This window comes from Acipenser ruthenus, chromosome 29 (genome assembly GCF_902713425.1).
Source record: "Acipenser ruthenus chromosome 29, fAciRut3.2 maternal haplotype, whole genome shotgun sequence".
Taxonomy (NCBI): Eukaryota; Metazoa; Chordata; class Actinopteri; order Acipenseriformes; family Acipenseridae; genus Acipenser; species Acipenser ruthenus.
The window spans coordinates 22730239-22742137 of record NC_081217.1 but is presented as its reverse complement, the minus strand read 5'-3'; the positions used below and the strand labels follow the sequence as shown (position 1 = coordinate 22742137).

General features: G+C 45.6%; 1 protein-coding gene across 1 annotated transcript; it reads right to left on the bottom strand.

The window, feature by feature from the left end:
- Positions 1-915: 915 nt before the first annotated feature.
- Positions 916-11296, bottom strand: LOC131702171 (myosin-binding protein H-like). Its single transcript, XM_059004418.1, has 12 exons — positions 10927-11296; positions 10610-10744; positions 8808-8975; positions 7087-7175; positions 6553-6748; positions 6130-6269; positions 4989-5148; positions 4481-4617; positions 3536-3722; positions 2721-2767; positions 1409-1454; positions 916-1112 (listed from the first exon to the last, which is right to left on the bottom strand). Exons 1-10 carry the CDS (start codon positions 11219-11221, stop codon positions 2742-2744), a joined length of 1533 nt encoding a protein of 510 aa, XP_058860401.1. The 5' UTR covers positions 11222-11296; the 3' UTR covers positions 916-1112; positions 1409-1454; positions 2721-2741.
- Positions 11297-11899: the final 603 nt, after the last annotated feature.

The following is an 11899-nucleotide window of genomic DNA, read 5'->3' as shown; positions in this document are numbered from 1 at the left end:
AAAGCCAGGGATCTGTAAAAGAAAACAAAAGCTCACGGGGGTCGGGGGGTCGGGGGGTCGGGGGGTGTCTGTCGGGACACTCGGGTGAGGAGAGACTCCCAAACTGTTTAAATTGTTTGATGGATTCATGATGGCCACTCCCTGCATCACCCTGGAAAAGCCCAAGGAAGAAGGCGAGCTCCCGAGCGTTGTGAAGACTTCGAGGTAAGGTTCATTATATATATAAAACATATAGAACAGGTTTACTGCACTGTGTTCACTCTTCTTTCTGCACAGCTGAAGACTGCAGTCTCTTGTTACTGAGACCTTGGCTCTTATTTTGAGTAACCGTGATCAGAGTCGGGGTGTTGGTAACGGCAGAGAGCTTGAGCGCTCCAAACTATCGGAAACGGGATGGGATTCTGGGCATGTCTGGCAGACACATCGTGCTCCCCAGAGGAGCGGACATTTGTAAAGGAAAATGCTCTTTAAAAAAAATCTATGAGGGTCTATGCTATGAGTGTTAATACTTCTCATATATATATATATATATATATATATATAATAAGCGTGTGGCTTCCATTGGAACATGTGTTCTTTATATTGTGTCCCTCGTCAAGCTGCGGAGTCTGAAGCTGCACAGCAGAAATAATTCCACTTCCAGCAGGGTTGACTTTGTACAAAGTTTCAGAGCTGAAACAGTAGAAGTTGGATGTTTTTTTTTTTTTACCATTCCATTATGAAGTAAGCGTTCATACCCCCTGCTTCTGTACTACCTGCACTTTTAATTCATTCTTACTGAGTGACAACCCTTCCTCATTTCATACATTTAAAGCAGCTGCTACTCTCAGTGAAGACCTTTAAAACTGGATTGCAACCAAAAATAGACATTTTCATAAATAAAAGGTAGTGCAATATTTTACCACAGCAATGCAATTTCCTTTTGAGTCACACGTTTTATTAGGTACAGATTCATTGAGATGCTATCGCAGGACACAGCCAGGAGGATATTCAGTCTCGTTACAATGAGAGAAGTCCATACATTAAAATACAAGACGCAAGGTAACCAGTCCAGCAATTCCAGCAGCATCCCCTCCTCCTGCTGCTGCAGCAGCTTTCCGTACGCCAGCTTTCTAAAACAAACATGAGGAATAGAAGAAGAGGTTTTGAGAAGCTGAGCAGGACGTCAGTATCACTTTTCTAGTGTCCCACGGTACAAACTAAAAAGGCTGGGTGAAAGGGTACTGTCGCTACAGGCCACTTTGTGCTGTTTGTTTGTTAAAACTGAACTGTGTCGTTTGACTGTGTCGGCCTCGCAGTGTGTTTGTTTTTAATGTTACATGACATTATTAGCCAATTATCCAACCGCTGGCATATTCTATTCCATCTATGTTTTTATCAACCCTTAAAAGAGAGTGCAGAAACTCACCTGCTTGGAGTGGCTTCCATTCCTTCCTGCCAGTCCTAATTCGGAACTGTAGAATGCAGAGAAAGAATTAGAACAGGGAACAAAACGATCGCCATTCTACTACAGGCCTGCTGATGTCAATTAAAACAAATTATATATATCTCAACAGAAACGTTGCAAAATCACAGCCAATGAACACAAATATATCATGCAGTGAGTTATTCACTGTTCCACACTATAGTGCTGTATTGGGTTTGTTTTATTGCATTACGTACAAACTGACTCTGTATCAGAGTTCCTAAATCACACGCTGGTTTCCAGATCCTAAATCACGCAGCTAACTTGAAACGGAAAGCTTCCTTGTGCCTGCGCTGGTAGCCCTGAAATACATTGCTGACTGCGTGCTGGAGGAGGAGGAGGACGGGGCTGCAGCTGTCCAGTCAGGGTAATGTGATGAAGCAGCATGTTATAGATCATTCCAGTTATGCAAGTCTGTCAATGGGAGAGGCCACACTCCTCCTGCTTGGTGCACTGCCATCTAAGGCAGTGATCTGGGGAACGATTCTATTTGCAAAACCACTTGACCTACAAAATCGCTGTCGTCTAACCCTGAAGCGTATCACCGATGATAGCTGCTCCTAGGGGAGCTGTGTTTTTGTTTTGTCATTCATTAAATATATATTAAATTATTTGATACAAGCGTTGCGCATACTTACCCCTGCGCTGTCCCGCTTTCAGGGAAAGTTTTTCAAATTGAAAACGTTTGTGTTTGACACTCACGCAGTGTGAGTGAGGGTGTTGGTTTTTTTAAGGAAAAGAACATATCTTGTTTAATGTAACTGATTGTTAATGTGGCTCACAGGAAATTGAAAACCACGATGTCATGAGAAAACTAGCAGCCTCCACATGTTAGGAATGGCTTCTGTGTAATTAAAAAACACAAAACAAAAAGCTCTGTGCAGTGGACAGTCAACGTCCAGGATCAATTCACGTACCTTTTTATAGCTAAAAATGAATGAATGTGTGTAAAAGTGACAAACATCAGAATACCTAAAACTGGTCTTCACTTTGCACGGCTTATGGTATTTAAAATGAGATTTTTACATTTTATATCATAATAAATTAGCACTTGTAGCTGCTTCTGCTGTAACATGGTTAAATAACCCTTAATGGAGCATGAGATATCTGCACCTTAAATTAACCAAGCATACATCGAAACGTATTTAAATATGGTTGGTAATTACTTACCTTCTCTGGAAAAACAACCCACCCCCCTCTATCTAGCGCTACAGCCCTGAAGACACACATCCAGTGGGGTGCATGCTCTACTGACCTGTGTGTTCGGAGACAGCATCTACTTGTCTGTTGGGACCTGGACAGCTAGTAGAGGAAAGTGAATAAGTTACTGGTTTAGACAGCAAAAGAGAAGGCAAATGCAAAACACCAAGTCAGTTCATGCACTAAGTTTACCACTTTACTTGCAAAATGTTATCAGGAGAACAATTTTTAAAATGTTCGTTTCTTGTGTTGGAGCTTTTAAAATGTGCCATTTATTACCTCCTACTGTTGCAAGAAGGATCATGCATGGTGATGCACAGTGCAGTGGTGGGATGCGGGTTCAAAGGGAGAGTGGATCAGGCATGGTGATGCACAGTGCAGTGGTGGGATGCGGGTTCAAAGGGAGAGTGGATCAGGCATGGTGATGCACAGTGCAGTGGTGGGAAGCGGGTTCAAAGGGAGAGTGGATCAGGCATGGTTTGCACAGTGCAGTGGTGGGATGCGGGTTCAAAGGGAGAGTGGATCAGGCATGGTGATGCACAGTGCAGTGGTGGGATGCGGGTTCAAAGGGAGAGTGGATCATGCATGGTGATGCACAGTGCAGTGGTGGGAAGCGGGTTCAAAGGGAGAGTGGATCAGGCATGGTGATGCACAGTGCAGTGGTGGGAAGCGGGTTCAAAGGGAGAGTGGATCAGGCATGGTGATGCACAGTGCAGTGGTGGGAAGCGGGTTCAAAGGGAGAGTGGATCAGGCATGGTGATGCACAGTGCAGTGATGGGAAGTCGGCTCACTGCAGCTTTACGGTTGTGATCCAGTACGCTGCACTTGTTCTAGCTGGGTGACAGCATCGTGTAATCCAGCCCGGCTCACCTTTGACGTCCAGTTTGCAGTTGACGACGGCCTCCCCATGGGGGTTGATGGCCTTGCAGCTGTAGACTCCCCCGTCGAAGGTGCAGGGTTTGCGGATCTCCAGGGTGCACAGGCCCTGGCTCGTTATCTGCCTGAACTTGGGGTCCTCCCCAATCACCATCTGGTTCTTCATCCACAGGATCTTCGGCTGGAAAAAATATATCCCATCAGACCAGCGAGTTTGTGATTCTACGCCAAGGAGTGTGACGTCAAAAGGTAGATATCAGATTGCCAGCTCAATTTGAATTGCACACATAAAACTTATCATCACTGAACACTAAATCATAATAACGTCCGTAATATTAATAGAAATGGTACCCAAGCCATCCCAAGACCTTCTGCCGTATCGTAGTACCACATCAGTGCCAGGCAGCCCCCCCACTGTGCAATATTAATCCCCAATCCATTTCCAAACTCCCAGAGGCACTGGAATGTGTTGCTAATCAGCGTAGTTGTGGAATTTGGAGGCTCACTTCTTTCCCTTTGGTTTTGAGTAACTTGATTACGAGCTGCAGTCATTCCTGCAGAACAGGGGTCCCGTCAGGCTCCTCCCTGGTATTTCACACCTGCCCATCTTCAATTCATCTTCTCTAATGAGCCTGCTGCTGCTGCTGTAGCACTGGATCAAAATACCTTCTCTGTCTTAAGACCAGCGGAAGGTTTAAAATACATCTGCATAAAAGTGTTTCTCTACGGCCTGGAGTTCTGTCTGCAGAGGTGTTCCTGCAAAACTGCAGATTTACTTATTTCAAAACCGTGGCCTGGAATCATCCCTGAAAGTTTTAGCAACGTAATTGCATGGTTTCCCGTGCTTTTCCTAAGCTTACTCTGTTAAGATGCTGTAGTGCAATATAGAAGTATTGTGTATAAAAGGGAGGGTTCTAATGAAAGCGAGTGGTTCATTACCTGGGGGTTTCCCCGCACGGCACAGAGCAGCTTGGTCGTGTAACCCATAGTGGCTGCCCTGTCGTTCAGAGGCTGGGTGAAACTGGGTGGCTCCGAATAATCACGATCCTTATACTCTGGAGGTTTGTACTGAATGCCTGTGTGAGAGAGAAGGGGGCTGAGGAACGCAAGACAAGAATATACAGCACAGCGACTGTGTGAGAGAGAAGGGGGGCGAGGAACTCAAGACAAGAATGTGTATGTCGAGTGTTGATTTGATCAGCCCTGCTGGGATACACAGATAGGATTACCCAGTTATATAAAATCATCTCATGCAGGTGGGGTATCTGTTGATCAAATCAAGCCCTACATATTGGAGGTATTTTACTTTGTTTTGTTGAAGCAAAATAATGTTACTATTTAACCACGCTAAACTATTCTGTTGTCGCATTTCCTTTAGGGGTAAAAACTTTGGTATAACAGTTAATAGTTGTGGAAAGTTCAAAGACAGAGGAGGGAGTTCTCTCACCTGTCTTCTGAATGTAGGCCAGATCCTTTGTTACAGCAGCGTTCTCACTCAGTCCACACCTGTTCTCAGTGAAGACCCTGAAGCTGTAGGAGTTGCCCATGATGAGATCGGAAACCGTGCAGTTAAGCCGGTGGTAATGTTCCAAGACCGTGAACCACTCCTGAAAAATCAACCACAGCAGGGCCTTACACATGGGAGTACTGTGTGTGTGTGTGTGTGTTATATATTCAAATATACATCCCTTTCACAGAAGAGCTCACGATTAGACTCATGAACTGCTTGTCATGCAGAGTCGTGCATTGATGTTGAGGATGCATCATAATTTATTATGCATTGTGATTAAAGATACACAGATAATTGTTTGAGTGAAGACTGTGGATTTCATCCCTGGATCCCAGAAAGCATCAAACCTGCACTCCAGACACCTGCTGGCAAGAGGCAGCCCCTTTAAAGAAGAAAGACTTCCTCTCTGAGAACGCCAAACCATGTGCTGTAACTCACCCTGGACTCTGCCAAGACCTTTTAACTGTGCAGTCTGGTATCGAAGTCTATAAAAAGACCCTTCTATTTGAAACAGCGCACTGCGTTTGCAGCTTAAAGTAGACAAGATAACTCCACTCAGATTAAACATACCTCACACACAAAGTGCTGTAGATAAGTGTTATCTTTCTGTAGTTAGTGTAGTGTTGAAAGGTTAAATAAAGACTCTGGCTATAGATGGTAACTCCAATTAACTTCACTGAGCCAGATCTCAAAGACCATTCACCCCCTCGGTGCTGGGGATTCTCTGGAGTAGAGACCACTAAACTTATTACACTTTAAAACGACCCTCTTATAGAGCAACGGGTGTCCAGTACACTTTCAATGCATCTTCTCCCATCTGTTTGCTATTTAGTAACGTTGCTTCAATAAATTCAGCTGCCACTGTCTCTGCTTGCTTTTAGCTAAATCAAGTTTCCTAAAACTTTGGAAGTCTACTCAAGCAGAAAAAAACTTCCCAGCAAATTCAGCTTTGGGCCAGAACAGAACTGGCAATTAAAACACGGTTTTGTTTTTACAGAAAGGACTAACAATCTTCATGCTGTAGTTCTCTCCACACTGAACAGGTCCTCAAGAGGGGGGTTAACTGGGACTCTCTTACCCCAGTCTTCTTGTCTGCTTTCTGGACGGTGTAGCCAGTGATCTCTGCGTTTCCGTCGTCCTTCGGTGGTGTCCATTCCAGGGCTGTGTTGAATCCCCAGACATCCACCAGCTTGATGCTGGAAGGGGGGCCTGGCAGGTCTACAGGACAAAGAGCAAGCGTGTGTATATATATATAATAAAGGCCCTGGTTTTTCATTAAGAATGAAAGCAGTCAGCAGGCTGCATGCAGTGTTGTGAATGGACACCTCAGGATGTTTGTTTATCCAATCTGTACTGCGTCCTGTCGCTGCAGGAGAACAGGCTTTGGAATCCCAGTGCCAGTAAAACGTCATCGCTATCAAAAGATATTCATTCACGATGTCATTCCATATGAATGCCTGTCCGTTCACACAGGCTGAGCGGCCTGGCCTCTGAACCTTACCAACGATCTGGATGGTGATGGTCGCCTTGTCCTCCAGACTGTCCACCTTCACCGTCACCTCGTATTTGCCAGAGTCCTTCCTCTCGCTCTTGCGGATGAACAGGATCGTGTCTCTGTCACTGTTACGCACGCCCACTGCCTTGAGATCCAAGGGCTGGCCATCCTTCGTCCAGCTCACCTGGGGTTTGGGTTTACCCTGCGCACAAGGAAATGCTTTTTAAAACAGACAGCGCTCTAGAGAAGAGAAAGGCATTTTCTACACCTGTACTCAATCCCCTTCCGGGTAGACCGGTACAATTTCTCGCAGCAGTAGACTTAAAGTTCACTCCCTTATGGATTTTGTTGCCATTTCTTGTAGTTTTCAAAGCCCAGAACAGGAATTACTTCGACACTGAAGTCTGACTGCACTAGGTTTAAAAGTGGGAAAGATTTATCTGAAGAACCACCACGACATGAAGACAGTGCATGTCTTTACTGTATGAAAACGCAGTCGATGGCGCCAGCACCTCAACACATTGACCCTGGTGCACTTACCTGGAAAGGGATGACCAAGTTGACCGTGTCACCGACCTTCTTCACAAACACTGTTCTCAGGCTGCGAGGCAGGCGGATTCTGGGGCGATCTGGATTTCAAAGCAAAACAGGGGCGTCAGTGAGAGCAGGAACATTGCAGTAACGCCTGCCATTACCTTGGAGCTGGGTGTCCCCAATGACGTGACGCTACTGAAGAGGACTGCATACACAGAACAGAAGCACATTGACCAATGACAGCCTCGTCCTAGCGGAAGTGCTCTTGCGCTCTCTCCCGTGGCACAAACGCATGGTCGTTTTCTATGTTTACATGAGCAGGGAGCGGTGTCCGAGTGAAGCGTGTGGGGTTCTGTTAGTTTGAAGTGCCCCTCGAGAGCTGTCCTGTACTGTTCAGTGTCTGAGAGGCAGTGTTTAAACAGCACTGTTTCCAGACCCTGTTGGACACACAGATCCAGTAAGTGCCTGGCAGCTCCACTGAGATAGAGTGCCCTCCCTTTGCTCTGCAGTGGTCTCTGGTATTTTTCCAAGCAGCTAACACTTGTCACGATCACTCTCCTGGGAACGCTGAAACCCGAGACAGGTCACTGTGCGTTCCATCCAAGGATTCCGAGCAGGGTGCCCCTTTTATTTCTTAAGCCCTGCTAATCACCGCACTTCCCAGTTATTTTCCAAGTATTCGTGCTGGGCCGGGATCTGGATTTAGGAATTCAGAAAGCGTCTTAAAAGCAGCAGTGTCCTCTAATTGAGTTCAGTTCTACTGTTTAAGGAATACATGCACTTTATCAGAGGAAAGCAGGGCTTGGTGTCGGTCCAGTTTCTATTCGTTTGCATTCCCTCGTTAGCAATGCACCGACACTCACCAGAATAAATGTAAAGCCTTGTATTGAGTTTGCATGTTTGTAAACCAGTCCTAATGCAACATAAATAAAGAATGTGAGAATGTATTTCCACACAGCTGCTGTGTTAGCAGGGCAGTGAGGGGGAAGAAAAACACTGTCAAATACCTTTCAAATGGACATGAGTTAGGCACAAAACAGACAGACACTATATGGTTTATGTAATATTCAGGAGTATGTTTTCAAAATGCACTAGGGTTTGCTGTGCAATAGGGAAGTGTGGAGCTTTGTGCAAGTCTAAAGCTCTCTTGGTACACAGGGAGAGAGAACTTTCAGGATAACAACACAAGAACATTTACGAACGAGAGGAGGACATTCGGCCCACCTGAGCTCATCCTGTTCAGAGCTGCCGATTGATCTCGGAGCTTTGCCAAGTCGGGTCTTAAAGGATCCAAGTGATTCTGCCTCAACAACATGACTAGGTAACCCATTCCATCCCCTCACCACTCTCTGTGTGAAGAAGAGTCTCCTTCAGCAACATGACTAAGTAACCCATTCCATCCCCTCACCACTCTCTATGTGAAGAAGAGTCTCCTTCAACAACATGACTAGGTAACCCAATCCATCCCCTCACCACTCTGTGTGTGAAGAAGAGTCTCCTTCAGCAACATGACTAGGTAACCCATTCCACCCCCTCACCACTCTCTGTGTGAAGAGTCTCCTTCAGTCTGTCCTCAGTCTATCTCCACTTAGTCTCCAGCTGGTTTCTGTGCTGTGCTTATTGTATTGTAAGTATAGGTTCAGATTAACTACGACAGCTCCTTTTAAGATTTTAAAGACTTCAAATCATCTATGCAGCCTGGGCTGCGTTGCAAGAGCGTTTCTTACCAACAATCTCCCGCACCACCACTGGCTGTTCCAGGGAGGCGGGTGCGCTGGGGCCCCCGGGGTTGACGGCCTTCACGCGAACGTGCAGCTTATCTCCGGTGGTCAGGTTCTTGATAGCGTAGCGATTGGAAATGATGAGCTCCTGGTTAGCAACAACCCAGTCTTGAGCTGTTGAGAGAGTAGAAACACACCACAGTGATCTCTACAGAAACACACAGGACTCCTTTACCAACTTCAAACACCCCAGAGTGATCTACATAGAAACACACCCCAGAGTGATCTATATAAACACACCCCAGAGTGATCTACATAGAAACACACCCCAGAGTGATCTACATAGAAACACACCCCATAGTGATCTATATAGAAACACAGCCCAGAGTGACCTATATATAAACACACCCCAGAGTGATCTCTATAGAAACACACCCCAGAGTGATCTCTATAGAAACACACCCCAGTGATCTCTATAGAAACACACCCCAGAGTGATCTCTATAGAAACACACCCCAGAGTGATCTCTATAGAAACACACCCCAGAGTGATCTATATAAACACACCCCAGAGTGATCTATATAGAAACACATCCCAGAGTGATCTCTATAGAAACACACCGCAGAGTGATCTATATAAACACACCCCAGAGTGATCTATGGGGTGTGTTCCTATATAGTGATCTATATAGAAACACACCCCATAGTGATCTATATATAAACACACCCCAGAGTGATCTATATAGAAACACAGCCCAGAGTGATCTCTATAGAAACACACAGGACTCCTCATTAAAGGCGAGGCTCTATTTTACAAGGCTGCCGTGTAGAGAGAGATTTCTCACACTTCTGTTCACCTTGCACTTCTCTAAGCAGATGGTTTAAATCGCAGATGACAGCTGTTCTAAAATCCACTTCAACATTTTCCTGAGACTTGCATACGTGTGTATAAGCGAAGGGATTGCCAAATTATATTTACCAGTTTGACAGTCCTGGCACTTGTTTTATTTGTAATGTTGGTTTGGAGTTGGAGCAGGTTTACATTCACTCTCTATATCTATGATAATGATAACGCGTATTGCATTGGGCTCTCAGCTGCATGCATTCAACACTACAGCCCTGCTTGCTCAGCACTCTCAGAATATGCTGAGGCTCTGGCACAGCCTCCTTCACTGCTTCTAATTTTAGCACATCAGTGTATCCTGTCTTTAGACAGCTCTTGCAAAAGCCACATAAATAAATAAATTCAATTAAAAAAATTAAAGCTACAATTGCGTGAAGCACCGCGCTGTCCCTTAAGAACGTGTGGAAGCCTCTCGCGACACGTGCTTGGCTCCTCCTCGATAATGCGCTGTCTGGAACACAAGCGTTTGAAATACTAATCCATTTAGAGACGGTCTTATGAAACTGCACGGTCCTTGACCGCGTTTATGAGATGTTGCCGTGTCAGATCATGCTTTTAATATCTTAGGTGCTCGCCCCTTCATTGCCCCTTCAATGTTAAGGAGCGGTAGTCGTCTTGCAGCGTGTTTTAATTAGCACGTCACCATAAGTAACGCATGTATTTAGGCACTGCTTAGGAAGTACAATGTTGCAAGCAATGTTCTTCCCCCTTTACCAAATGTAACTATTTCTGTCTAAAATAACACAAAACAAAAAAGCTTCACACGTTACATAAACAATACATACATTATTTATTTCGAAAACATAAATGTTTGTTTTTAAAAAAGTGAATAAATAAATAAATTACAGTTCTAGTAAAATAACCAACACTTGTTATTTTGTGTGCCAAATAGCGTTCCAACTTACTGCCGTCCCTGCAATACTCCACTGTGTATCCGTCCAGCCCAGAGGCACCGATATTCTCCGGGGGTCTCCATTTCACTGTCAGCGTAGTGTCGTTCACATCTTCCAGGGTCAGGTTAACGGGCTCGCTGGTGGGCTCTGAAGTAGGAACAGCGCATGCACACTGATGAATACAGGAGTGAACTATTCAAAATGTAGACATGCATTAACGGAACTAACGAAGCATCAATAAATCCATGCATTTCTTTTTAAGGAACGTGCAGTCAAATGTCGCGCAGGTCGTTACGCTACCTGTATGAGTGCCATGCCTTTTCATTTACCTTCTTTGGGCTTCTCTGGCTCTGGAGGAGGGGGAGGAGGAGCTGCGGGCTCCGCTGCGGGCTTCTGCTCTTCGGCAGGCGCTGGGGCTGCATCTCCTCCGGCCGCTGGCGCAGGTTCTGCTGCGGATGCCGGTGCAGCCTCAGCGGGTGCAGGGGCCGGGGCGGGTTCGGGTTCGGGTTCGGGAGCAGGGGCAGGAGCAGGAGCAGGCTCTGCTGGGGCGGCCGGCTTCTCCTCTTTTTTGGGGGCCGCTTTCTTGGCGGGGGATTTCTTGATTGGTGCCGGTTTGGCTGGCATGGTGCTCAGATACCCAGATGAATAGCCAGACCTTCGGATGAAAGGCTCCAAGGGTCTTCGTCATGTTTTATATAGCGGCTGATATTACAGTAAACGACATTTCTTAACTCCACCCCATGCTAAACTTTATATAGAAGAACAGTCAGCAGCGCCCGTCCCATTTGACCAACACAACACCTGCGCAGAGCAGCTGTCTGTAGTCGTGGATCGCGAGTCTGGTCGAGTCAGACTGCCTTCCATCTGTTTACATTGTAGTTTGCTTCACTGCGCTACTGGCTGCATAACCCCATCCCCCGTGATGAAGGATTGCTGGGTTTAGATCTCTGGAACTCAGGCTCAAGTAAGGACATGGAGGGGAGGGGAGGATCCTACCATAACGGGATGTAAATAAACATAGCTGGTTTTTTGGGGGAGAACAGAAGTGTCACACATTAACGCATGCAGTAAACCAACTCATTATATCCCATAATAAACACGGATCATTATTGTGGGTGTTTTAAAAACCGAACACATCATCAATGTGGGGACGTTAAGGGACTGCAGCATTTCATAATAACAAGAATACCAGAAATACACTGCAATCAAATTCACGTGGGCAGCGGACATGAGATACAGTAACACGTCATTGCGTGTAAAGCATGCAAAGGTAATTGCAATAAATTTCAATACAACAAATGA

Excerpts from the sequence above, each read along its gene's own strand:
- LOC131702171 (XM_059004418.1), bottom strand. The coding sequence starts at position 11,221 with ATGCCAGCCAAACCGGCACCAATCAAGAAATCCCCCGCCAAGAAAGCG. Across the intron at positions 6,270-6,552 it reads CATCACCATCCAGATCGTTG|ACCTGCCAGGCCCCCCTTCC; the intron begins GTAAGGTTCAGA and ends TTTGTCCTGTAG. Across the intron at positions 5,149-6,129 it reads AAGCAGACAAGAAGACTGGG|GAGTGGTTCACGGTCTTGGA; the intron begins GTAAGAGAGTCC and ends TTGATTTTTCAG.